This window comes from Hemiscyllium ocellatum, chromosome 42 (assembly GCF_020745735.1).
Source record: "Hemiscyllium ocellatum isolate sHemOce1 chromosome 42, sHemOce1.pat.X.cur, whole genome shotgun sequence".
Taxonomy (NCBI): domain Eukaryota; kingdom Metazoa; phylum Chordata; class Chondrichthyes; order Orectolobiformes; family Hemiscylliidae; genus Hemiscyllium; species Hemiscyllium ocellatum.
The window spans coordinates 29,272,348-29,299,592 of NC_083442.1; the positions used below are offsets into that span (position 1 = coordinate 29,272,348).

The 27,245-nt window shown below is 42.4% G+C and overlaps 1 protein-coding gene across 1 annotated transcript in view; it reads left to right on the forward strand.

Moving 5' to 3' along the window:
• The first annotated feature begins 6,776 nt into the window (after positions 1-6,776).
• Positions 6,777-27,245, forward strand: part of LOC132834715 (cholesterol side-chain cleavage enzyme, mitochondrial-like) — a 40,241-nt gene continuing 19,772 nt past the window's right edge. The window contains exons 1-3 of the mRNA XM_060853676.1: positions 6,777-7,060; positions 23,469-23,624; positions 25,005-25,204. Coding sequence (XP_060709659.1) covers positions 6,777-7,060; positions 23,469-23,624; positions 25,005-25,204 — 640 coding nt within the window. The remainder of the gene's footprint in view (positions 7,061-23,468; positions 23,625-25,004; positions 25,205-27,245) is intronic.

The following is a 27,245-nucleotide window of genomic DNA, read 5'->3' on the forward strand; positions in this document are numbered from 1 at the left end:
CCTCCCCTGGAGAAAATAACTTGGCTGTTCACTGTATCCATGTCCCTCATACACAAATGTGCTTTTGTGACTAAAACAGCAATCACCATTTTGAATTAACTGATCCTAACCACACTCTTCCGTTTTATGACTTGCACCCATTAACATCCCAATTTGAAAATCACTGAATAGAATGATTGCACTAGAGAGGGTGCAGAGGATATTCATTGGGATGTTGTCTGGAGTGCTTCAGCTATGCTTTGTGAAAAACGAGACTGTTGTTGCTTTCTTTAAGTTAAAAAAAGTGAAGGGCCGTCTGATTCAGTTGTAAAAAAGGTCTGAGTGACATGCATAGGAGGGTATTTTCCCTTGTGGGCAGTTTTAAGGTGAATAGGAGGTTAAAAGGGATTTGAGAAAAGGTGGTGGGTAACAGAAATTAACTGCCAAAAAGAACAGTAGTGACAGGAACCCACAAAAGTTATGAAATATTTAGATACACACTTAAAATGTCAAAGCACACCTGGCTATGAGCCAAATGTGGAAAATGGGATTAGAATAGACAGATGTTTGATGACCAGAGGGAATACGATGAACTAGAGAGCCTCTGTCCATACTACAAAAAAATGTATTAAAACACCCTGAAAAAGTTTGGAAGGGATATACACACGGGGAGCAGGCCAACAGAAGAAGTTGCAATTTAATCAGTTCCTTTCATGGCACTGACCAAAATTGCTGATGAAAAATTATAGAAAGATGAAGGCAACCACATTTCAGAAGAAACAAATTGTTGCAGGTGCATCGAGACTGTGCAACGGGTTTTCCACTGGGCATGAAGTTGTCCTGAATCCATGAGAATAAATTCCACACGTCGTCCTTCTTCATCATCATCATGTTGTTATGTATTACCTTCAATTCATTGAGAAAGAAAGCAAAAGGGCAGCACTGAAACACATGCCAAGCAGTAACGCCCAACATTTATCGGAGCCCCTCCCCCAAAGACAGAAGGCGGCTGGCAGAGCACGCATGCCGACCACGTGACCAGTGCGCCCGGGAGACCACGTGCCGCCGCCGACACCTTCCGATTGGCCCCAGGTCCCGGAGTGCCTGAGCGTGCGCGGCAGGCGGGTGCGCCCGGATAGTGCGCATGCGCGGTGTGCTGGAGACCGTTAACGGTCTTGCCTCGCGGATTGGAAAGGGCGGGAGTGGATGGGTGCTCACCTGGGCTCGAGGAGTTGCCGATTCTTTCCGGATTGCTTCTGGGGCCTGTACCAAAGTCTCGACGGAATGTGCTTTTCACAAAACCTGGGAAAGAGGGAAAAACTTTTTTTTTCAACGAGAGGTTTGATGCTGGAGGGTGGTCCTTGATTTGCGACGCCAACTTAATGAAAGTGTAATTTTAAGGACCCGACATAACAACATTTCCTGTACTTCGGAACGACTCCTTTATGTTTCCCTGCATTGTGTTCCGACTTGCATACAAATCCCGATTTGCGAACAGACTCAGGAACGGTCAATCCAGGGACTGTCTTGTGTTTCTCAGTAGTACACCAAACTTACAAGTCACCCAGCTTCAAGTGTTAGCATCAACAGTTCCAACTGAACATTTTAGTAATGGAAAGTTTGTGGCTCCTGAATTGGTCGCTTGGCTTGTTATTGTCAACCCCAATTCTTCAAGGACTGGAACAACCTCCCACAAACTGGAACCGTAAGGGTAGTTGAGGCAGACACCTCCATAACATTTAAGAAGGATGTAAAGTGCACTTGCAATGCCAAGGCAAGTGCTGGAAATTGGGATAAGAATAATTAGATGGTTGTTTTGGATTGGTGCAGTTAGAATCATACAGCGCAGAAAGAGACCCTTTGGTCCAACTTGTCCATACCAACCAAGTTTCTCAAACTAAACTCTGCCTCTGATAATCATGTTAGGTAACCGACGATGGGAAATGGGACATTGCATTTGAGCAAGTATTTTGAGCAAAGCTAATCTCTGGAAATTAAATCTCCAGGAATTCATGTGACTAAAGTTGGCAATCCTAGTTCATACAAGTAGTAAGTCAAGTTACTTTTTGTTATACTGGTGAATGCGCAACATTGTTCAAAGAATTATGGCCCAATATAACTTTTGCCACAGTTAATAATTTGTTTTCTTTGATATAAATGTCTACAAAATCTCTTTTTTCCCAACTGCAAATCTTGGTTTATAACATGTTAAATGTCATACATATACAAATGTCAAGTCTGACACAGGTGGACTTTCATAAAATATTTTTGAAAGCAACACATGAAATCTTTTTTATATATTCCTTTGCCAAAATTGCACCTTGTTGAAGGTAAAGGTAATATTAGAGAGACTGTTTCCTAGCTAATTATGCAACAGGACCGTATGCTTTTAACAATGTTTTCGCTATTTATCCATTTCCATTTTTAAACATTTTGTGGGGTCTACTACCATTAGTGTTCCTTGAAGATTGACAGCTGTTTCATAATAAAGGAAAATATTCCTTAAATGTCTCATTTTAGGCCAATAAAGTAATTTACATGCAGAAAATCTGAATAAAAGCAAAGTGCTGGCAGCATTCGTGAAGAGAGAAACAGAGTTAACATTTCAAACCTTATATGATTTCTTCTCAACTGATGGAAAATGGTGCTTTTTAATGCTATTAACAGTGGTGGAAGAGCAAATGGAAAGATCGTGAGGATGCCAGAACAAAAGGGAAAGGAGTGTTATTAGTGGTAAAGGAGTGATAGAGATGTAAAATGGGTATAAATGATAGGAATGAAATGTAGAAAATTGGTCCATTCATCTGACAATAAAGCAACAAAACAGAAACAGTACATAACTGAGGATGAAATAGCAGTAGTTTTAATCAAAATAAAAGGATAGAGTCATGTTCTGAAGTAATTGTATGTGGTATTGAGTCCTAGAGTTTGTAATATGCCTCAGCAGAAAATTAGGCATCTTTCAATTCTGACCATCTCAGATCAGTCAGCTGTCTATGTACAATCTTAGTGGATGGTCAGAACATAGTTATTTTTCTAAGCCTTTAATCCGGTAACCTCTTTTTACTCATCACTGTTTCCTACTAATAGCTTTAATGATTCTTGATAAGAAAGCTCCTTTTATTAGTGGACACCATCTCAATTCAGCAACAAGAGGACAACCAGTCAGCCCAACACAATTTAGTTATTTATGTAATAGTACTTGACATTGCAAAATCTTCCATTGTGTTTCCCATAGGGGGCATTCAGACACTGAGAAGCAATTTGGAAAGATCAGGAAAGTAGCCAAAGGTGTGGTCAAATGTAGGTTACAAGAAAGCTTTTGAAATTAAGCAGTTTGCAAGGTTGAGGTATTTCAAAAAGGAAATCTTGTCCATGGCAGTCATTCTTGATGAGTCTGCTGTTGAACAGAGAAACAGCATGAGAAGGTAAAAATTGCTTTATTGTAGGTCCAGTTTTACTGTTGAAACCTCCCGTGTTAATGAGTGAATATTTACTTGTATAGGTTTAAGAGTTGAGTTGGTATGCATTAAGTGTCCTAGTCTCAAGATAAATACTAGGGCATTTTGAGATCAAGAACGAAGTGGTGTAGGATTTCTTGAAGAGCATTGAGGTAGCTAAGTCCCCGGGCCCAATGGTATCTACCCCAAGTTATTGAGAAAACCAAGAGAGGAGATTGCTGGGACCTTGAGCAAGATCTTTGTATCCTCGCTCGTCACAGGAGGACTGGTGAGTAGCTAATGTTGTTCTTCTGTACAAGAAGAGAAATATAGATAATCCAGGAAACTATAGACCAGTGAGTCTCACAATGCTGGTTGGGAAGTTACTGGAGAGAATCCTTAGGGATAGGACTTATGCACATTTAAAAGAGCATGGCCTAATTAGGGACAGTCAGCATGGCTTTGTGCATGGCAGGGAATGTCTAGCTAACTTGACTTTGTTTTGTTCGCATTTCCATCTTTGGGCCATCTTCTGGGTCCCTCACATCCCCATTCACAAAGAGGCACTGACTGCTGGCTCAATTTCCCATTTCTGTAATCTACAAAGAGATGTCATCGGCCTGGAAAGGAAAAGGAAAGAAATAATAGCTGTTATCGGCACCCGCGTGTGCTAATCTATGATAAGCACTCACCAATGCTTCTCTTTTGAACACAAGGTCTCGAAGTCTCTAGTACATTTCAGTTGGGTAGCTACCACTTCTTAGTGTTTCTCACTGCCCTGGTACGTTTATTTAGTCTTCTTCATGATCTTATCTCAACCTTTCAGTGGTCTTTGCTCAGTTGGAGCCACTGGCTAGACACCAGACAGTTTGTACACTTCTGCCCCCTCCCCCCCCACCACCGTGAGGGATGCACTAGGCCTAGTCCCCCTTTCACCAAGGACTATATTCTCCTTTATTTTTTTCAGATCCCACATTAATTGGTATCCTGCATGACTATGCCAGATTCTGTTGAAGGAATTACTTAGTCTGAGACTTTGAGTCTTGTTTCAAGGAGCTGTATTTTTTGTGAATTCACGGAAAGGCAACTACAGCCGTCACTGTCTCACAGCACTTTTTCGAGCAGAACAGTCAGCCTATACTTATACAACGATACAAACAACTTTGTTTAGATTCTGCACTTTACAATAATTCAAGATAAAGATAAGCATCGTGCAGCTATCACCATTGTTCTGCTCTTCATTTTGCTCAAGGACAGAGAAACTAACGAGCTAAAGATGCACCCCCTCCAATGAGCTTAAGATATACTCCCTATATTTTGTCAAACTATAATTACACAATCTCATTCTTTATCTCTAGTAGCATTTTATCACTAATGCTGAGAGCCAAGATACCTTTTATCTTGGTCAAATAACCCATCATGCAGCAGTATGCTAAGTTTTTATTACTTTCACACTTTATAAGAATTTGGTTAGACCATATTTATGAGTATTGCTTTCAATTCTGGTGGCCACATTATAGGAAGGATGTGGAGTTTTTAGAGAGGGTGCAGAAGAGGTTTACCAGGATGCTGCCTGGATTAGAGACATGAACTATAAGGAGAGGCTAGAAAAACTCAGGCTGTTTCCTCTTGAGCAGCGGAGGCTGAGGGGAAACTTTATAGAAATCTGTAAAATTATGAGATGCATAGATAGGGTTGACGGTCAGAATCTTTTCCCCAGAGTTGAAATGTCTAATAGGAGGGGGCATGAATTTCAGGTGAAAGGAGAGAAAGTTCAAATGAGTGAGGGGCAAAGTTTTTGCACAGAGAGTGATAGGAGTGTGGAACACAGCCAGGGTTAGTGGTGGAGTCAGATACCAGAAGGGTATTTAAGGGACTTTTACACAAGTACATGAATATGCAAGGAATGGAGGGAAGTGAAGCAAGGGCAGGTTGAAGGAATTTGTTTAATTTGGCATCAAGTTTGGCACAACATCATGGGCCGAAGGCCCATTCCTGTGTTTTACTGTTCTATATTCCACATTCTAAATATAGGTAGAACACTCAAGAACACACTAAAATTTGATCATTTGTCACTGATTTAGTGCTCTTCAGTAGCTATCTCAGAAATTAAAGATAGCATCATGACCAAGGTTAATTCTAGCTGTCACTATTTGCACTTCGGTCACAAAATAAACAACAAAAAAAAACGAAGGATAATGAATTTTGCACTATTTTTTACATTGCTCCTTTGTTACTTTGGTCAATTTGAAAGCAGTTTTTGTCTCATTTCAAATGGCTGTACATTGCAATGAGGTAAGTGTTGGGGTTGAGTGGGAACGGAAGAAAATTGAGACAGGGGAGTGAAGACCAGCAGTAAAATTGTTTATTATTGCCGATTAGCAGTTTACAGTTCTGTGGGAAATAATTTGGGCAATTGTATTGTCAAGAAAGACTGCCTTCAAACATTGAAGTTGAACAAAGAGCAACATGCAAAGTAAAATCTTGGTAACCTCTGTCATCAACAAAGTTGTTACAGAAAGATCAGTGCTGAAGTAGTTTGGTTTCTTTTGCCAGATTATTAACTGGATTAACCTTCGTAGTTTGCTATTGTTGCATTTTAGTTTCATATAATTTTGCACTCATTATTTGAGATACTCAAAGCTTATTTTTTCTCAGTTGTCTGTTCTACTTGCAATTCTAGAAATTTCTTTGGAAGCACTTGCTCCCAATTTAGCTCTTTTTTATTGAAAAGGGAGGGAATGTCAAAATTATTTGGCACACTTTATCATCACACTTTCTTGGCACAGTTGAACTTATTGATTCATTTTCCCTCCCTCTGATTGCATTAGCTGCAAGATGTGAGGTATTGAGAAATATGAAATTTGGCTGTCGCCAATGAAGATTTGACAGCATTGGATTTTAAAAGCTATAATTACATTGCAAATAAAGTTTTTAATGTTATAGTAAGGAAAATCATTAAAATATTAGACAATGAAAGTGATACGATCAAATTTTTGGCCCTATGGCAAATGTTATGGAGTACATTTCTAACTGCATAGATTTACTTAACTCTATCTGGGGTTTACAGGATGCTGCTAATGAACATAATCTTCTCATGTCTGCAAACAGATGCAGAAGTTAAAATTCAAAACAATATGAAAAGCAACAGACTTGCAACCTTTCACCCAGTGGGACTACGTCATGCCTTCCTTCCACTAACAGATTAATGTTACTTGTTAACTTTGGGTGACGCTGTTATTCAGATGGGTTAAAACAGTCCTTGAATGTGGCATATAAAAACCACAGTGAATGGAATAATCAGCAGTAGGACGGAACCACTTGAACCCATTTAGAACTGTTCGAATCAATGTTACAATGATCAGGGGAAGATTCAGATTCTCTGTATCTGGCAGCATTTATGATCATAAGATTTCCTCTGCCTTTGTAGAGAATGGCAGTCAGCTTCACATCCACAGGAATCATTCAGGAACTAGTGAACCGTATACATCTTCTGACCAAACACTCAAATCCTACAATGCGTTACCCGGGGAATGGAGGAGCAACTGGGTCAGTGTCTACACATTCTGGAAAAATGGTGGTATCAAAAATATGCACAATCTCATGTTAAGTAACTTCAATAAGTATGGTCCGATTTACAGGTATGTCAACAGCAATCAAACTGTAATTCGAATTGGATACGTTTAAGAGGAGCTGTATAAATTCTAAGTAATTTCTGTAATGTCATTCTGTGTATAGCATAAGCGAATACAAAATCTGTACAAGATATAAACCAAAGTATGCAGCAGTGCTTATCAAATTTTGGGGGTGTTCTGGAATCCTATATAATGTGAAATTCTATGGAATCCCAAACCTACCTCCCTGCTCCCCTTCCACTGTATTTGCATACTGAAGTAAAAGAGGAAACAAGGTAAGGCATTATTTAAAGCAATGCAAAATTAAACGTAATGGTTAAATCTTAGTGATAAAATGTTATGCATTGTGTAATGTCAGCATATCACAATTAATTCCTTTTAATTTTCTGCTGAATCTTTTAAGTAAAAGGATTCTACATCTGATACAGTTTTCAAATGACCTGAAAATTGCCTCAAACCCTTTGGGAATGCTGGTAGAACTTCTGGGTTCTAAGAAACACTGAAAGAAAGAGAGGATAGAAACAAATTCATTACTTATTAGCATTCACATCTTGTGAACTGACGAACCCCAAACAACTATTTTAAACAACAAATTTATGTTTTAAACCAATACCTGATAATTGGAGTATTGCAACTAGTTAAAACATTACACTAGTGGTGTACTTAGTGTCACAGAATTCTGTGCTGGGGTCACAGTTATTTACATCATATATTAATATCTTGGATGAAGGAAGTGAATATAGTATCACCAAGTTTGCAAATGCCACAAAAACAGGTGGGAGGAAAAAGGGTGAAGGGGATGCAAAGAGTCTGCAGAAAATATATACAAGTTAAGTCAGTAGGCAAACACTTGACAGATGGAATGTATTATAGGAAAATGTGAACTTATGCACTTGGCAGGAACAATAGAAGAGCTGAATATTATTTAAATGGAAACACTGCAGAAGGCTGCAGCACAGTGGATTTTGTAGGTCCTTTTGACTGAATTTCAAGAAGTTCAGCAGGTATCAGAGAAAGCAAATGGAACATCAGTCTTTATTTTTCAGGCAAAGGAGTATAAAAATAGGGAGGTCTTGCTAAAACTATACAAGAACTAGTTAGATCTCATCTAGAATCTTGTGAACAGTTTTAGTCCCCATATTTACGAAAAGTTGGACTGGCATTGGATGCCACTGAAGATTCATGTGATTGATTCCAGGTATGGAGGAATTCTTTTGTGAGGAGAGTTGGAGTAAGTTGGGCATGGACACATTGGAGTTTAAAAGATGAGGTGATTTTATTGAAATATAAGATTTTTAGGAGGCTTAATGGAATAAATGCTGAAAGGTTATTTCCCCTCATGGAAGAGTCAAAGACCAATGGACATCTCAGAGTAAGAGGTTGTCCATTTAAGTCAGATGAGGAAGAATTTCTTCTCTCAGAGGGTGGTGAATCTGTGTGATTCTTTACTTCAGAGGTTGTAGAGCTGTGTTTTTAAGTATATTCAAGACTGACATAGATTTTTAATAAGTAAGGCAGTCAAGAGTTATGGGCAAAAGGCAGGAAAGTAGAGTTGAGGATTTGCTGTTCTCATTGAATAACAGAGCAGACTTGATGTGTTAAATGGCCTACTTCTGCTCCTAAGTCTTATTGCTTTATTGATCAGATATATTAATTGCTGAAAAAATGTTTAATCGACCTGCACAGACAAATTTGGTACAGTTTTTTTGACGAAGTGACCAGAAAGGTTGAGGAGGGCAGGACAATGGACGTAGTATATATGGGTTTCGATAAGGCCTTTGATGAGGTTCCACATGGTCGACTACTCTGGAATCCAGACCAAACTGGCAAATTGATCACAAAATTGGTTTGATGGTCGGAGGCAGAGGGTATTAGAGGATGGATGCTTGTTGGACTGGAAGCCTGTGACGAGTGGAGAGCGTGAGGATTGCACATGCTGGAGATCAGAGCTGAAAATGTGTTGCTGGAAAGGCGCAGCAGGTCAGGCAGCATCCAAGGAGCAGGAGAATCGATGTTTCGGGCATAAGCCCTTCTTCAGGAATGAGGAGAGTGTGCCAAGCAGTTTAAGATAAAAGGTAGGGAGGAGGGACTTGGGGGAGGGGCATTGGAAGTACGATAGGTAGAAGGAGGTTAAGGTGAGGGTGATAAGCCGGAGTGGGGGTGGGCACGGAGAGGTCAGGAAGAAAATTGCAGGTTACGAAGGTGGTGCTGAGTTCGAGGGTTGGGACTGAGACAAGGTGGGGGTGGGGGGGAAATGAGGAAACTGGAGAAATCTGAGTTCATCCCTTGTGGTTGGAGGGTTCCTAGGCAGAAGATGAGGTGCTCTTCCTCCAGCCGTTGTGTTGCTATGGTCTGGCAATGAAGGAGTCCAAGGACCTGCATGTCCTTTCTGGAGTGGGAGAGGGAGTTGAAGTGTTGAGCCACGGGGTGGTTGGGTTGGTTGATCTGGGCATCCCAGAGGTGTTCTCTGAAACATTCCGCAAGTAGGCGGCCTGTCTCTCCAATATAGAGGAGGCCACATCAGGTGCAGCGGATGCAGTAAGTGATATGTGTGGAGGTGCAGGTGAATTTGTGATGGATATGGAAGGATCCCTTGGGGCCTTAGAGGGAAGTGAGGGGGGAGGTGTGGGCGCAAGTTTTGCATTTCTTGTGGTTGCAGGGGAAGGTGCGGGTTTGGTGGGGGTTGTAGACCTGACAAGGGAGTCACGGAGGGAGTGGTCTTTTCGGAACGCTGATAGGGGAGGGGAGGGAAATATATCCCTTGTGGTGGGGTCCGTTCGGAGGTGGCGGAAATGGCGACAGATGATGTGATATATATGGAGGTTGGTGGGGTGGTAGTTGAGGACCAATGGGGTTCTGTTCTGGTGGCGTTTGGAAGGGTGGGGCTCAAGGGCGGAGGAGCGGGAAGTGGAGGAGATGCAGTGGAGAGCATCGTCGATCACGTCTGGGGGGGAAATTGCAGTCTTTGAAGAAGGAGCCATCCGGGTTGTTCGGTATTGGAACTGGTCCTCCTGGGACCAGATGCGACGGAGACTAGGGAATTGGAAAAATGGGATGGCGTTTTTACAGGGGGCTGGGTGAGAGGAGGTGTAGTCATGGTAGCTGTGGGAGTCGGTCGGTTTATAGTAAATGTCCGTGTTGATTCGGTCGCCCGAGATAGAAATGGAGAGGTCTAGGAAGGGGAGGGAGGAGTTTGAGATGGTCCAGGTAAATTTGAGGTCAGGGTGGAAGGTGTTGGTAAAGTGGATGAACTGTTCAACCTCCTCGTGGGAGCACGAGGCAGTACCGATACAGTCATCGATGTAGTGGAGGAAAAGGTGGGGGGTAGTGCCAGTGTAGCTGCGGAAGATGGACTGTTCCACCTATCCTACAAAGAGGCAGGCATAGCTGGGGCCCATGCGGGTGCCATGGCTACTGTTTTGGTTTGGAGGAAGTGGGAGGGTTGGAAAGAAAAGTTTTTCAGAGTGAGGACCAGTTCAGTCAGTCGAAGGAGGGTGTCAGTGGAAGGGTACTGGTTGGTACAGTGGGAAAGGAAGAAGCGGGGGGCTTTGAGTCCTTCGTGATGGGGGATGGAGGTGTACAGGGACTAGATGTCCATGGTGAAGATAAGGCATTGGGGACTGGGGAAGCGAAAATCATGGAGGAGGTGGAGGGCGTGGGTGGTGTCCCAAACGTAGGTGGGGAATTCTTGGACTAAGGGGGACAGGACCGTGTTGAGGTATGCAGAGATGAGTTCAGTGGGGCAGGAGCAGGCTGAGACAATGGGTCGGCCAGGGCAATCAGGTTTGTGGATTTTGGGCAGGAGATAGAAACGGGCGGTGCGGGGTTGTGGGACTATGAGGTTGGAGGCGGTGGATGGGAGATCCCCTGAGGTGATGAGGTTATGGACGTTGAGCCTCAGGGATCAGTGTTGGGCCTATTACTGTTTGTTATCCATGTCAATCATTTGGGTGAGAATGTGCAAGGCATGATTAGTAAGTTTGCTGATGATACTGAAATAGGTGGTATCGTGGAAAGTGAGGAAGGTTATCAGAAATTACAGCAGGACCTTGATCAGCTGGGGAAGTGGGCCAAGAAATGGCAAGTGGAGTTTAATATAGATAAGTGTGAGGTCGTCCATTTTGCAAAGTTAAATCAAGGTGGGAGTTTCATGGTGAATGATAGGTCTTAACGAGTGTAGTAGAACAGAGGGATCTTGGAGATTAGGTTCACAGTTCTCTGAAAGTGGATTCACAAGTAGAAAGGGCAGTAAAGAAGGCTTTTGGCACACTGGCCTTCATTAGTCAGGGTACTGAGTACAGAAGTCGGAAAGTTATGGTGCAGTTATACGGGATGCTGGTGAGGCGGCACATGGAATATTGTGTTCAGTTTTGGTCACCTTATTATAAGATGGATGCTATTAACCTGGGAAGAATGCAGAAGAAATTTACAAGGATGTTGCCAGGACTCAATGGTCTGAGTTATAGGGAGAGGTTGGACAAGATTGGACTTTTTTCTTAAGACTGCAGGAGACAGAGGGGTTACCTTAAAGAGGCGTTTAAGCTCATGAGATGCATGGATAGGGTGAGTGCACTCAGTTTTTTTCCCCAGGGTTGGGAATCGAGGACTAGAAGGCATCAGTTTAAGGTTAGAGGGAAAAGAATAAAAGGAAACATATGGATATGTATTGAGTTGCCAGCAGAAGTGTTTGACATGGATACATTGTCAATATTTAAAAGGCATTTGGACAAATACACGGATAGGACAGGATTAGAAAGATATGGGCCAAGTGCAGGGAAATGGGGTTAGCATGGGCGGACATTTTTATTTGCATGGACCAGTTTGGGCTGAAGGGCCTGTCTCAATGCTGAAGGACTCTATGACATATTGTGACATATCTCTGAGACAGATCATAACTCTCCTTTTAAAGTAAATTCAATATCCTCTTCTGTCACTGGTTGTGCTTAGGGCTCCTAATGTTCAATTATAATACCTCTCAATGAGGATGCTGTGCGGATAAGCTACATGGCCCTGATATCTTTCAAACATTGGCAGAGTTGGACTGCAGTGTTACACCTGATCTGTGAAGGCATTTGAATTTAGGATTCCAGAGATTAATCCTACCATGATCTTGATGACAGCTATCCACCCAATTTTCCTGCTTTTCAAACAATGATGGTACCTTAGATTATCAAAACCTAAAGGCATCATATGTGCTATTTTAGTCTCTAACACCACTAACCATAGTTCCATGCTGCAACATGCATTTAAATGTAAGTGTTGCCACAGCAGTTCAATCTCATTGGCAGCCAATCAATTTAATTGGCTATATGCCCTGTGGAACAGATTGATGGCAACAACTCAATTCCCAGTTCTGGCTGGACAGGACTCAAGACTTGCCTCCATGTTCTGACTGAAGATTGGACCAGCCTTCAGGCAGAAAACTGAAAAAGAAATCTAGCTGCTACCAGGATAAAGGGGCATTTTTGTACACAGTGTGCTTGGAGTTTCACAGCAGTTGAAAGCTAATAAAGTGGAGCTGCCTTCTGCCCATGAAAATCATGGAATTGGGCAAAGTAACATACACCCCTGTGTGTCACTTCAGTAATGTTCTGGATGTTCAAGTAATCTGCCACGAAATACAAAGCTTGGTGGTGCTGGCTGCTGCAGTGAAGGGATTAGTTTTAGTAATCAGCTTGTCATCTATTTTGTGCAACTTTGCAATGCTGGTGATGAAATCTGTGATCTGAAAGAAACAACTTCATTTCTGGGAACCTCTCTATTGAATGAGATAACATTTCTGTGATTAAATGGTCATTTGAGAGTGTAGAATTTGAGTATTACTAACAAAAGCCACATTTTGTTGAAGCTTTTTTTCTGTCTTGCACTCAGCAGGACAATTAACAAGAATACCAATTCAAGGGGAAAACCAACATTCATACTGCAAAAAAGGAGAGTGCGGAGTGATTGTCAAGTGGACTTTGGTAGAGATATTGCCATGAAGAATGTGTCAGTTTGATGATTGGCAGTTAGCTGGCAGGTTAAGTTTTAAACCATGCACGTTGGCAAGGACACTGCCCTGAGAAATGAACCAGCAATAGGCTGTCAACTTTTTGTTGCAATGAAAGGAGGGAGAGTGTGTTTACATATTCTCTGTCTGCAGGAAAAAAAAGGCCTTGAACATTAATGTATCCTTCACTATATGCAACAATATCATCCTGCGAGCCCAGTTGACAATCCTAAATTAGTTGTTAGCATAATCCTTTGATACAGAAGGATTATCCAGCATGACTCCAGAAGTGTAAGTAATGTTATGGACAAAAGGATCATTAATAATGTCACATTACAAACTTCACAAGACATAAAATCCTTTATGAATTCAACTTCAGGATTCTTCAGCAGCAGCACTCTGGAGAACAACACAATACAAGGATCGGAACCTGGATGTCCAGAGACAGATGTTGTTGGTTGGAATCATAGCTTAATCGGACATTAAATTGGGTAATGGCTAAGTTGGGTTGTGAGGCTTGCTTACTTGAGGTGGTCTTAATTTTTATTGCATTTGGCAATCAAAATAATTGTTTAAATATTTGTTTGAGACATTTCTTAAGAAGTGGCCCAATTAAAGGTAACTTGTGGTAATTTACACAACAGAATTATGCACCATGTTGCTCATGGTGTTGCAAGCTTATTTGTTGCACTCACCCAAAGGGATGTGTTGTTTGATACAGTCCACCAGTGATTGGGACAAGTGTCCCACATATCCAGCATCACATCAGCATTGAAATTCATATATCACATTACTCATTGTGATCGGCAAAACAACTTTCACTTGATGTCAGCATATTGTTGGTGGAGAACACCAATCATGATGCTACTTGTCGTAGTATCATGAAACAGCTAGCTTCACCTATTCCTCCAGCACTTGATACCTTACCCTTCCCATGTAACCTGAAGTAGATCAGACACTTTTAAATATCAAGCAAGATTGCCCAAGTGCCTTCCATGAATTTGTACTATACACAATGAGAAATGATCTCATCAAGGGTAGCTTTTATCCCACTGTGGGGATAGGATGAATTATGCAGTGGCTGACTTGCTCGTAGCAGTCCAATTTAGGGGAAAAGTAAATCGCACCACACAAACCTTGAGTTATTGACGGTTTATTCGTGAACTCACGAGACAGGCTGACCAAATGGTCACAAGTTACTCCAACGGGATGCAGAGAGTTGTGTGGTTATATAGGTTACAATCATTTAGCAATTAGCAAACTTAATTGCAGTAAAATGAGCAAGTTAAGCCAGGTAAAATGAGCAAGCTTTGCCCAATCACTAGCCTTAATCACGTAGTGTCTCAATAGTGTTGGTTAGTAGCTGATAAGCAAGTGATAGTATACAATAAGTTTTTGTAAAAGACGTTTCCCATGCTGGGAAAGAATTCATTCATTAGGTATCAGTATGGCTGCAAGGCCAACCACCTCACTGAACCTGGGAAAGTACAAACATAGCAAGCAGACAATATTATGAGATTCAGAATGGTTTCCAGGCTTTTAGATGTGACAAGATGGCTGCTTCAGATCTAACAAATCTCTCAATTCCTTCCCTTTCTTGTCTCACCAAATCAGGACGGCAGTTGAGGAACCAGCAAAAGGAGGGACATAGCCAGACCCAGGAGGGTTGTCGGGCAGTGGGGGTTTAAGAGTCGTCCAGGTAACTGTCAGAGTCAGGGTCACCAGGCTCAAGAGAGTAGGAGTCAATGAAGTTATCCACTGGTAGGGGAACATCCAAAGCAGGAAGCTGTACAAGCTAGGAAGCAGCAGAGGTATTCAGCATCAGTAGGGAGACGAAACAGGCAGAGCATTGTTTCAGGAAAATAAATGAGAAGAGAGCAAAACAAAAACAGCACTGAGAACCACAAGACACCGGAGGAGTGTAGAAGCCCAAGAGCCAAGCAAACTATCCATCCATGTGCAAAGATCCCAATAGGGGATAGTGCCATGGAGAGAGCGGAGGCCAACTTGCAAATATGGGCAGCAATGTTCATAATGTTCTCACTAGAGGAAGGGATGGAGGTACAACAGTCAGAGCCAATAAGGGCACAAGTGCCTCCTTTCTTGGCCAAGAGGTAGTCGAGAGCCATGCGATTTTGGAGAGCAATGGTATGGACAGCGACCATCTGTACATTGAGCAGGTCAAAGGCTGAAGATGTAGCATTAATAATCTCTTCCAGAGTGGTTGCAATATGGTGAATCTCAACCTCAAGCTGGAGGGTGGCATAGGGAAGGGAGAAGATAGTTAAAAGATGCTGAAAGGTAGTAAGTGCGCTCGTGATAAGAGGTTTCGCCATCTCGAAAGGTGAAGTGTGATAGTGGTAAAGGAAAGGGTCAAAACCTAAAAAACAGCTGCAATTCCAGGAGGGAGGCAGCCAGGGGTCGGATGTTTGGCCACAAATGAAGTGCGTGCCATTGAAGGCCAATAAATGATTGTGTTGGGTTCCAGTCCAAAAGGTGGTAAAAGAATTGATGGCAGTCTTGTTGGCAACCCTGAGATTAAGTATGCTTCCATCCGCAGTGGACCGGTAAACAGATGAAGAATGGCGTGAAGGCATTTATTGAAACCAGGTTGCCATCCTGAAGGATGTTTGCTTTTAATGCAAATACTTCCTAGGGGTATTGTCATGGCTGTGACATTGGTGAGGAACGGGGATGGGGTGTGTGAGAGAGATTGTAGTGAGGCTGGAACCAGCTTTTAAATGTGTCCATCTTATATCCTGCTGATCGCCAGCAGAGGTGGGAGTTATCCTCATAAGAGGATGGGGCAGTTATCAGCTGCAGGAAGCTAGGGAGGGATGTGAAAAGTTGTTACAGCAGCAGAACGACCCTGATGTAGCCACCATTCAGCAGTGTCGGACTTGTTAAAAGGAACAGCTATCAAGGGAATCCCACCTTTAGAATGGAAAAGAATATGCACAAACCCAGCAGCTAAAGTGGTTGACCTACTGTGCATAAAGATATGTCATATAAAGGAAGGTGTTGAAATGCAATTCTTTGTTCAAGGACACCAGATTATACAGAAGGCCCCAGCCAAATACATGTAATTACAGAAAAATTAGCTAAAACAACATAATAAGTGTAATAGCAATCATGCTGAGCCATCTGCAGTCGTAGGCTTTGGAGGTAATTTTGCAGAGTTCAACTGGTATCCCTCTTGGAGTTGCGCCCTCTCGCACTGTGTGATTTGAGTCCCTTCTGGTCTCCCCTTGACCTTGAGTGCAGTTAGGGTTACCAGAAGAACAAGGAATGGGCCTATCTCAGAGAGAATTCTTTTCAAATGATTTAATCATAATGTAATCCCTTGGAAAGGATGCATGGAATCAGTGGTAGGAACAGGAATGGCTGCTTTGACAATGTCATGATTCTGAATGATAATTTGAGACAGGACCTTATTATAATCAGCCTCAGTGCCAGGGACCCAGGTTCGATTCCAGCCTTGGGTGACCGTGTGTGGAGTTTGCACGTTCTCTCAATGTCTGTGGGTTTCCCCTGGGTGCTCTGGTTTCCTCCTACAATCCAAAAATGTGCAGGTCAGTGAATTGGCCATGTTAAATTACCCAGTGTTAGGTGTGTTAGTCAGAGGGAAGAGACTTGTTGAGCCATAGGGCTTATTTCCACACTGTAGGTAACCTAATCTAATCCTTTTTGGTGTCAAAAGCCTCAACCCATTTGGAGAATATATCAACAATCACCAGTAGATAATGGAAACCGTCCCTTGTTGGAATGTATGCAAAATCTATCTGCAGTTTCACAAAGGGGCCAGAAGGGACAGGAAGATGGTCAAACTTGGCCAGTGGCTTAGAGTTATTGTTCTGTAGCAAATAAAACAGCTGATAGCAAAGCACAAGCAGCAGGGGAATACCAAAAACGTGTGACTGCATGGCACATGCCCCACTTACTGACATTGCCAACTCCATGAGCAGCCAGGGTAGACATGTGGATGACACTTAGGGCAGATGATGTGGCTGTCAGGATGCGTAAGAAGATGAAGGGGATTTAGATTCTGCAGCACATAAACGGGCCCAATGAATTCGTTCAGATTGAGGGGCTGCCTGTTGAGCAGTATGGATAACCTCTAAAAGGTCAGGAACAATGGGAAACTGGCTATCTTAGGGGAATGCAAGACCTGCATAGTTGGATTCGTGGCGGCTACTTGTGCAGCCTTATCAGCAAAAGCATTGCCACGTTTGGCACTATTCCCAGCAACCGTGTGAGCAGTGCATTTAGTGACAGCTATACTCGAAGGAAGGAGAAGGTCTTCCAAAAGATTATTAATAAGCTGATCATGTTGTAATGGTTTACCTGAAGTAGTAATGAAACCCCTGTGCTTCCAGAGGGTGCAAAAATCATACACATTCAAGCTTAGCGGGAATCTGTATAAATGGTAACAGATGTTCCAGTAGCTAAAAATGCATATTCGTGACACCAAAAAGCTCAGCTGCTTGTGGAGAAGTACCATTAGGGAGCCCTGCAGATTCAAAGACTTCAGAAGGCATACACATAGCATAGCGTGCCAGTGTCATATGATCAGAAGGCTGAAAGGAGGAGCCAGTGAAAAGGATCATATCAGGCTTATTCAGAGGGTTTCTGAAAGATCAAGGCGTGGGGTAACAATATCATGGGCAACATGTAAACAATCATGGTCAGGTGTCACTGAGGTTGGTCGGTTAGACCGGTAGAATAGAATGACCTCATAGCCCATATGCCTGGAAGCAGTAAAATGTTGGGTAGCTGCAGAGTTCAGCAGCAGGTAACCCAAATGTGGAACAAAAATGGTGCATGATCAAAGGGTGAAACCCTTTCAACCATTACCAGGCAGCCGCCACAGCTTTCAAAAATGCCAGTATTCCCCTTACAACAGGTGGCAACTGAACAGAGTTAAAAGCTATAGAACACCAGAGATCCCTTTGCATTTGTGTCAGAATTCCAAAGGCATATCCCTCCCTCTCAGCAACATAAAGTTGAAATGGCTGTGAGTAGTCTGGAAGACCCAAAGCAGGCACACAGAACTTAGTATAGATTTCAACTGTTCAAAAGCCTGTGTCATTTCAGGGATCCACTATAGTTTCAATGGCTGCTTAGGTGAAGACGCCTCCCGCAAAAGCGCATCAATCACACGACGATCAAGAATCCAGTGCCTGCAGTAATTCACCATCCCCAGAAATGACAAGTTTAGTGCATGCAGTGGGAGAAGGGAGACTTGTAATGGCATTTCGACGGTCAGGAGCGAGGGTCCTGCCACCCCATGAGATCATGAGACCCACGTAATGAATCGTGGGTTGGCAGAGCTGCATCTTATCAACGGAAATTTTGCGTCCATCCTGTGCCAGGCACTGAAGCACGGCAACAGTATCTTGCATGCAGGCAGCAGAAGAAACCGAGACTGAGTAAATCATCGCATATTGAACAAGGACATTGTTGCAAGGTTTCGAAGGTTCGCTGAACGGCCTAAGCATGAACTGTGGGGCTCTCTGTATCCTTGGGGAAGCCGAGTCATGTATATTGGCAGTGCTGAAAGTAAAGGCAAAAAAGGTGCTGACAATCAGGGGACAATGAGAGAAAAAGGCTGACCAGAGGTCAACTACTAAAAAATAAGTAGCGGAGGCAGGGACGCTAGTGAGAATAGCATTTGTGTCAGGCACTACAGGGGAACAAGGAACAACAAAGCGTTGACAGCACGTAGATCCTGCACGAACCTCCACCTGTCAGGTTTCGGCACAGGTAGGATGGGGGTATTGCAGGGGCTCTGTGTAGGTACAAGGGTGCCCTGTTTCAGGAGGGAAGCAATAACAGGCCTGATCCCTTCGGGAGTACTGGGTGTGAGTGAACATTGATGGACCGACAGTAGGCGAGTGCCAGCCTCCAATGTAACCGTGTGTGGAGGGGCAGAGATGACCAAACCAACACGGTTATGGTGGAGTGTCCATAGCGCAGGTGGCAAATTATCTAAAAGCTACGAGCGATCGTAGGAGAACGCGACCGAGGGGTCCAAAGTAATTAAGATAGTTTTAACAAGCGAAGCAGGTAAACGCAAGTAGAAACTGTCCGTATTGTGCGAAGCAACGCAGAATGATGACGAATCATTGGAGATGAGATCGAATGAACAGGGAAGTGCACGATGGCGCACATGCATAGAGGCTAACTCATTAAGTGCCCAGGGGCTTTTAATGATAATGGGACTAAAAGGAGACGCCATAGAGCGGAAAAAAAACGAGATTGGAGAATTGAAAAGGAAACATTAGTAGAAAGTCCCTGGTGTGCAACATAATAAAAGGCCAGTGATGGTAATACCAGAATTTGTATTGAGGTGAGAGTCAGCAAGTGCAGAATATGACAGGTCGGAAGTGCAGAGTCGGGCAGCGGTATAATGAAAATCTCGAAAGGGACGGCCTGTCAAAAGGATCCAGCACAGAAAAGAAACATGAGGGGCCTTGCAACTGTGTAACAAAGGAATCAAAAAGCAATGAATCGGTTCAGTGGCGCAGCGTCGGCTGTAAACGGCAGCCATTGATGGGGGCTCACTCATGGCTGCACGTAGCATAGAGATATCGGAGTCGCATTATGCTAAGAGAAGACCCTTAGGAGAACAATGAATGGAAGCATTCCATTTGCAGAGGTTCACGGCCCAGCAAGGCAACCAGACAGGAGGGTGAAATGATAGCTGAGTCGGGAATTGATAGGTCCGACAGTAATAGGGATACTGTAAGACAGAGGCTCAATTAAAGCAGTACCAGAGACACCGACACTACGGAACGAGAGGTAGATCCGCAGAGGGAGGTGCAGAAGAATGAGTGGCCCTTGAATCCATCAAAACCGGAACGGAACGCCCTCCCATCTCCACTGTCATTATAGGAATTTCAGATGGAGTCCGGGAGAGGCGTACCGAAGCAGCCTGCTGCACCATCCCCCCACAGCAGCCCTAAGCACTAGGGGAACGGGTGGGGCGTCGTCGTAAGGTTATGTCAGTGTTGTGGAACAAAAGTGCTCTTCGGGGGCGCAAACCGTCGTGCAGAGTCGTCCACATGGCACTTAGGCTCAGTCCCCTTATTGACCACAGGACCAACATTTGATTAATCGTTTGTAAGCGCGGGATAGACCCAGTGATTGATGGTGAACATAATCTAATCAAGGATAAGCTTCTTTATCGCTTTTACAGTAAAAAAAGACCATGCCTGTCCATGTTATTGAGCATCCTTCCATGTGGCAATCTGCCAAGTAAGGTTATGGGCTTTATAAACCTGGGCATGATGAGGAAGCAGGCAATTAATAAGGGTTTGAACAGCCAGTTTTTCATTGCCCTCTATAGGAATGTCAGCCGAACCTTCCCATGTATCTGAAATGAGAGAGAAAGTCAGGGACAGTCTCAGTAGTTCTTTTTGTGAGCAGCGAGTAATTTCAAAGTCAGTATGCTGTCTGGCGGCTCTCCTGATGGCACCCTTGACACATCTACCTAAGCAATCAGAACGGTCGTCAGCCGTGTCCCAGTGTTGTGAGGGTAAATCAATAGAGCCTTTAACGGTAGACCAACGGAACCGTAAGCCAGTTGCAATAAAGTCTAGACATTCTGCATGGAACAGTCATAAATACCAGATTTGTAAAAGCAAATTATAAGAAGGAACAGGTCACCTTATTGGATCTGGAGTGTCCTGTAACATGCCACAGATCTCTGCCTGGGTCCAGGGTTTGTCAAGTGGCATACAACCTATCATAGTACTAGGCAAAAGTGAGGACTGCAGATGCTGGAAATCAGTTTAGATCAGAGTGGTGCTGGAAAAGCACAGCAGGTCAGGCAGCATCCGAGGAGCAGGAAAATCGACGTTTCAGGCAAAAGCCCTTCATCAGGAATAGAGGCAGGAAGTCTGCAGGGTGGAGAGATAAATGGGGGTGGGGGGGGGCTGGGTTTGGCTAGGGAGAAGGTAGCAAAGAGTACAATAGGTGAATGGGAGTGGGGATGGACGTGATAGGTCAGAGGGGAGGGTGGAACGGACAGGTGGGAAGGGAGACTGACTGTCACCCTCTGAGGGGGTGCCTCCTTCAGTCAACTCGCAGCTGTTGTCGATTTATGTGTGTATTGTAGCGGTGGCCAGGGAGAGTACAATCATGCGGTTGTTGCAGTGAAACATCAGACGTTGACAGGCATGTTGTGGGACCACTCCCTTGGGGGCTGGACCCGATAGGCGGTGCGGAAGCAACGCCAGCCTGTTGACTGTTGCGAGTGGCAATTTCATCCATAACGGGCTCAGGGTCAGAAAGTGAAACAGGGATTTTAGGGTATTGAGGGGAATAGGGTTTGGGGAGGTGGAACAGGCACAGGAAAAAGAGGGTGTTCAGAGAGCCAGTGGGGATCATTAACTTTGGGAGGCTGGTGACCTTTAGCAACCTCTAAATTTTTCAAGATATGTGAGCATAGTTATGATCCCAGGTGGAATTGCCACACCGTCCCTGAATGTTAAGTAATAATCAATCTTATTGAATTTAAATGAACCCACATAAGGCCAATTTCTATGGGACCAACCATATAGATCAAGGCAAAAAGGAATAACATAATGACTATCAGCCATTTCCCTCCAAACAATGCTGTCTGGTGAACCTCGGGGGATACCAGCGGTTCTCCTACCTTATTCTTGAACTCCACGTATTTACCATGGTGCTGTGTCCTTTTTGAAGGTTCTAGGTGTTGCGGGCCCCCCATTCACAGCAGAACGAGGTAACGTCATCCCTGGGGGCAGCCTGTCTCCGTCAAGCTTGGAAAGTTGCAAGGGAAAGTTGCAATCCCACTGATCTATATGTTGGTTAAACAGAGCAACCGAACAAGACAAGGCAGCAAAGCAAAAGCAAGCCAAGACCAGGAGACACAACAGAGAAGCAGAGACAAACACCAGAACTCGGGATCCCAGCCAATAACAAGACAAATGTCACCGAATTAATCACAAAGTCCAGCGCGGTCTCCTTCAACCCAATCCTGCCACAGCGTATCACAACAGCTTGTAGCTACAAAGGAAACCTGCTCCCTACTCATACTTGTTGGCTCAGAGGGGTAATGGCTACAAACTGCCAGGGCAACTTTGGAGAAGTCTTCAAACGCAACCTTTCTTGCCGCAGCAAATCACTAAGTGCCTCAAAATGTTACTATCTGATCCTTTAGGATCAAAACTAAAACTACTAGCCTCCGTCGCCACAGCCTAATCCTACTCACTCTGGCTCGTGGCTGAGGGAAACACTGCCAGCGGAGAAATCAACTCTCCAGTCTTGTTGCAAAAGAAAACCCGCTGACTCAGGGAGGTAATCTCATCTCCCGCAAACAAAACCCGCCAACTCAGAGATGTTGCACAAAATAGGGACAAACTCGAGAAAAGTCCGGGAACCCTCGTGAAATAGAGGTCCTGCTGGCTATGCCAACTGTTGGGGATAGGATGAATTATGCAGTGGGTGACTCACTTGTAGCAGCCCAATTTAGGGGAAAGGAAATTGCACAAACTTTGAGTTAATGACTGTTCGTGAGCTCATGGGGAGAGACAAGTCAACCGAGTGGTCACAAGTCACTCCGACGAGATACAGAGAGTTGCATGGTTATATAGTTACAATCATTTAACAATTAGCAAACTGTTAATTGCAGTATAATGAGCAAGCTAGGCACTTCGTCCAGTCACTAGCCTCAGTCACGTAGTGTCTGGATAGTGTTGGTTAGTAGCTGATAAGCAAATGTTAGTATACAATAGGTTCTTGTAAAAGAAGAAGATTCCCATGGTGGGAAATAATTCATTTATCAGGTATATGGCTGCAAGGCCAAGAACCTCACTGAGCCTGGGAAAGTACAAGCATAGCAAGCAGATACTAGTATGAGATTCAGAATGGTTTCCAAGCTTTTAGAATGTGACAAGATGGCTGCTTCGGATCTAACAAATCTCCGACACCCACAAAATAATAGAATAGCATGTTGTGGTTCACACGATAAGATTGGCCTTTTCAATAATTCAAAATAGGACCCAAGGCAGTTGTTTGCAATGCAAACCTGAAGTTGAAATGCATCAAAGCCGTACTGCTTGAAAATGAATTTATTTATGTTGAGACTAATAATTGTAATGAGAATATAATTGAGCTACAGATTCAGATAAGTCCCAAGGCTAATCTATAAGTGGCTGACATTCAACACATTGAAAGCTATAATTCTAGAACTGAACAAATGAATATTGAAAAGAAGTTACAATCTCCAGTTGGATCAATAATGCAAATAATGTTGCATAATGAAAAAAATCATTTTGTCATCCATCTGAATTGTATTTAAAACAGAAAATAATTGTCCTGCATCTTGAAACAATCCAATCCAATTTGTTAAATCAGCTACTTTAAATGTATTATGTTGAGCTTTTTATTCATTTCCAGGGAAAAGATTGGTTACAACAATACTGTAAACATTATTAACCCAGAGGATGCTGCAATTTTGTTTAAATCTGAAGGCCTGTTTCCAGAGAGGATGAAGATGAAGCCATGGATGGCTTACAGAGACCATAGAAAAGAAAAATATGGTGTCCTATTGAAGTAAGTTCAAAGTTATGCCAAATTGATACCTCTAGTTTTTGGATGCAGAGATTTTGTCATTTTAGATATATGATGTAGCACTTTGCATTTATAAAAGCAAGGATGGAAAAGCGTTTTTAACGTGGTTTTTCAAGGAGAAGAAAAATGTTGCAAGTAGGGGGACTTGGGAGGAATTACAAGAAGAGTAAAGTAAAAGAAGCTGAAAGTGGAACAGCAAATATTGTGGTATAGGAACATACTGCTGAATAAAGTTTCAGAGTTAGAAAGATCAGGGCCTGGAAGGAATCTGTAGAAAAGGGAAAGGAATTTGAACTTGTTGCATTAACAGATTGGGAACCAGTAAATCATAACAAACCAAGGAGACTAGTATGTCAGCAATGCAATTTTCAATGAGTTGCAATTTGTGAAGGGTGGAACCCAGGATGCCAGCAAGGGAAGCATTAAAACAGAATAACAAATGAATATTTCTGCAGCATCTTCCATGATCTCAAGACATCCCAAAGCATTTTACAGCCAGTCAAGTATTTCTGACATGTAGTTTTGGCTAGAATTGTAGGAAACAAGGCAGTCAATTTTTGATATCATCGCCATGCTTGCTTATGATATCAAGATGACAGCCTGTGAATGAGGAAGAGTGGGAAGCAAATTAATAAGCAGGAACTAGTGAAGACTTTGTTTTTCTGTCTTGACCTTTGGGTGAATGCAGTGCTGCCAAGATTACAGTTATTACTTATCCCTAATTATCCTGAGAATGTGCTGGTGGGCCACCTTGAATTGTTATAATGTAGGATTGTAGGACTGAAACCATGAGAATTATGTCATAGGAGCTTATTAGGAAGGAGAGGTATTGGAAAAGGTTGAAGTTTGTAACTACATTGAAAGCCTCAGAAAAAGCAAGGAATTGACAAAGTTGAAGTGAGACTAAACTACCATTGCAGTTGCACAAGATATCATTGGATATTTTGATCAGATTCAAGCCAGTTTGGAGGATCCCAATGGGACAGTTTTGGGAAGACGGGATTGTCGTTTCAGAACAACAACATATTACAGAATTTTAGAGAAAAGTCAAAAAGTGAGTTGGAGTCAAAAACAGAAATTGCTGGAAAAGCTCAGCAGGTCTGGCAGCATCTGTGAAGAGAAATCAGAGTTAACATTTCGGGCCCAGTAACCCTTCCTCAAGAGTTATTTTGGTTTTTAAGTGAGTTAGAGTTCAAGTTAATGGAAATTGGAGGTATTTTAATAGAGGCTGTGAAATTCGTGTTTTCAGAGAGAAAGTGAAATGCTAGAGGTTAGAGACGATGATCATTATCACAGACACTTACATAACAAGTTTTCCTACTCTCTTAAAAACCTCTTTCTTGCATTGTGGCTGTTTTACAGAAGTGGGGAAGAATGGAGAAGAGATCGATTAGTTTTGAATAAAGTACTGATGTCACCCCAAATTACCCAAAAGTTTGTGCCACTTCTCAATGAAGTGGTGTTGGATTTTGTGTCCACAATTCACAAACAGATTGCGAACAGTGGGAGAGAAACGTGGACAGCCGATCTCTCAAATGATCTCTTCAAATTCGCACTTGAATGTAAGGATCCAACATTGCTTCTTTACTTTGGTTAGGCCATTACCTTATTTTACTTGCATGTTGTAGCCTTCAAAACTATTTTAAAAAATAACTTTTTAACTATTTTGGTACGAATTGCTTTACTGCAGCTTTCAATGGGAAAAATATTTTAAGTGATAAATGAATACCTTGACTGCAAATATTCTTTGTTGTGGCAATGAAACCCTTAATACTTCAGTGCATTATCATACATAAACAATGTGGCAGAGTGATATCGTACTGATCTTTTGCTTAGCTTCCCAGTCTCTCTATTTTCTTGGAAAAGATTGGTCAGGTTGGACCGATATCATTGGAGTCTACAAGAATGAGATGTGATCTTGTTGAATCATATTAGATCCAGAAAAGACTTGACTAGGTGAATGTTGATAGGATGTTTCCCTTGTGCGATAAACTAGAACTTGTGAATCTAGTTTAGTAATAAGTGGACCTCTTACTTAATATGGAGATGCATACAATTCTTTCCCCAGAGAATATTGTAAGGGGGGTCATTGAATATTTTTAAGGTTGAGATTCTTAACTGACAAGGAAGTCAATGGAGATTGGGGTGGGGGAGCAAGGGGTGGTAGCAGGAAAGTGAAGTTGAGGTGAACGTCAGATCAGCTGTGATTTTACCAAACGGCAAAGCAAATTTGAGGAGCCACTCCTGTGCCTAATTTGTATGTTTATATATTCAAACCTCAGCAACAAAAACTTGTATTTATGTATTGACTTTAATGTAATTAAATATCCCAAAGTGTGTTCTAGAAGAACATTTGACATTAGGTAGCACGGGAGATATTAGGTGAGATGTGTAAAAGCTTGGTCAAAAGGTTAGATTTCAAGGAGCATCTTAGTGACGGAGAGTGATGGAGAAGTTTGGAGAGGAATTCCAATGTGTAAAGCCTATACACAGCCAACAATGGAACAATTAAAATATGTGATTTACAAGAGTTTGGAATTGGAGGAGCACAGCATTCAGAACTGAAGGTAATTACAGATTTATATAAAGGAGCAAGGTTATGGAAAGATTGAAGATAAATTAAACTTAATTAAATATTAAATTTGGAGACAGCCAGCCAGCATGGAGCATTGAGCAGAGAAGTGATGACTGAAGCATTTGGTGATGACTGAAGGATGCAGTTTTTCAGATGTGCTCAGACACCACAGTGAGCCAAACTGGTCCATTTTATTCAAATCACTGAACTGGTATTGTTTTTCATTAGTTGTTGAATGATCTACTATATAAAGAAGTAAGAATTGTTGTACCAGTTTTTGGAAAACTGGAGCGTCTTAAATATGCTTCAGTACGGTGTCTCTAAAGTAACCCCAGATTAGCAGTCAGCACTAGCCCCTTTTGAGTAGCTGAGCTCAGTTATTTATTTAAGTTATTAATATCTTAATTTTAATACTCATGTTTTGGTATTAACATAAAAAGTGTTGGTGAAATTGGACAAGAGTGGGGATCAAATCCAATTGTATTGTATGCCCTTTCTCTTAAGCAACACAGCTAATATTCAATATTGTTGACTTCAACAGAACTGAAAGTAGGAGATGTGAAATGAAGGTCAGCAAAATATAGTTCCATCTTCTGTGAACTCACAGTATCCAGTTTTAGTTCCATGATGTCTTCTCAGTAAAGTTTAACCTTAGATTTCAGGCAAAGTAAAAAGGGAGATATATATTCAGGAAGCTAATTTTAAATCTGTATTTGGCACAAGGTACAGCCAATTTTAACTCATTTAAAACTGAGCTAACTACACAGTAATGATAGCAAAATGGGGTAGACAGGCTTTATAGCCCCATTAATGCCTATTCTTTTGAAGGTGTACTTCTCTACAAGAGTCTATCACTTACAAAATGCCTGCCGTTTCAGGAAACAAGCCCCCTTTGACACATGAATCAAGGTTCAATGAAATGTAGAGAACCACGTTGGCTACTTTAGGATAGAGCTGCACACACTGTGTACACTGTAGCCAAAGAAGCTCCAGAAAAATACATTTTAACTTACTTTATGTGGGTTCAG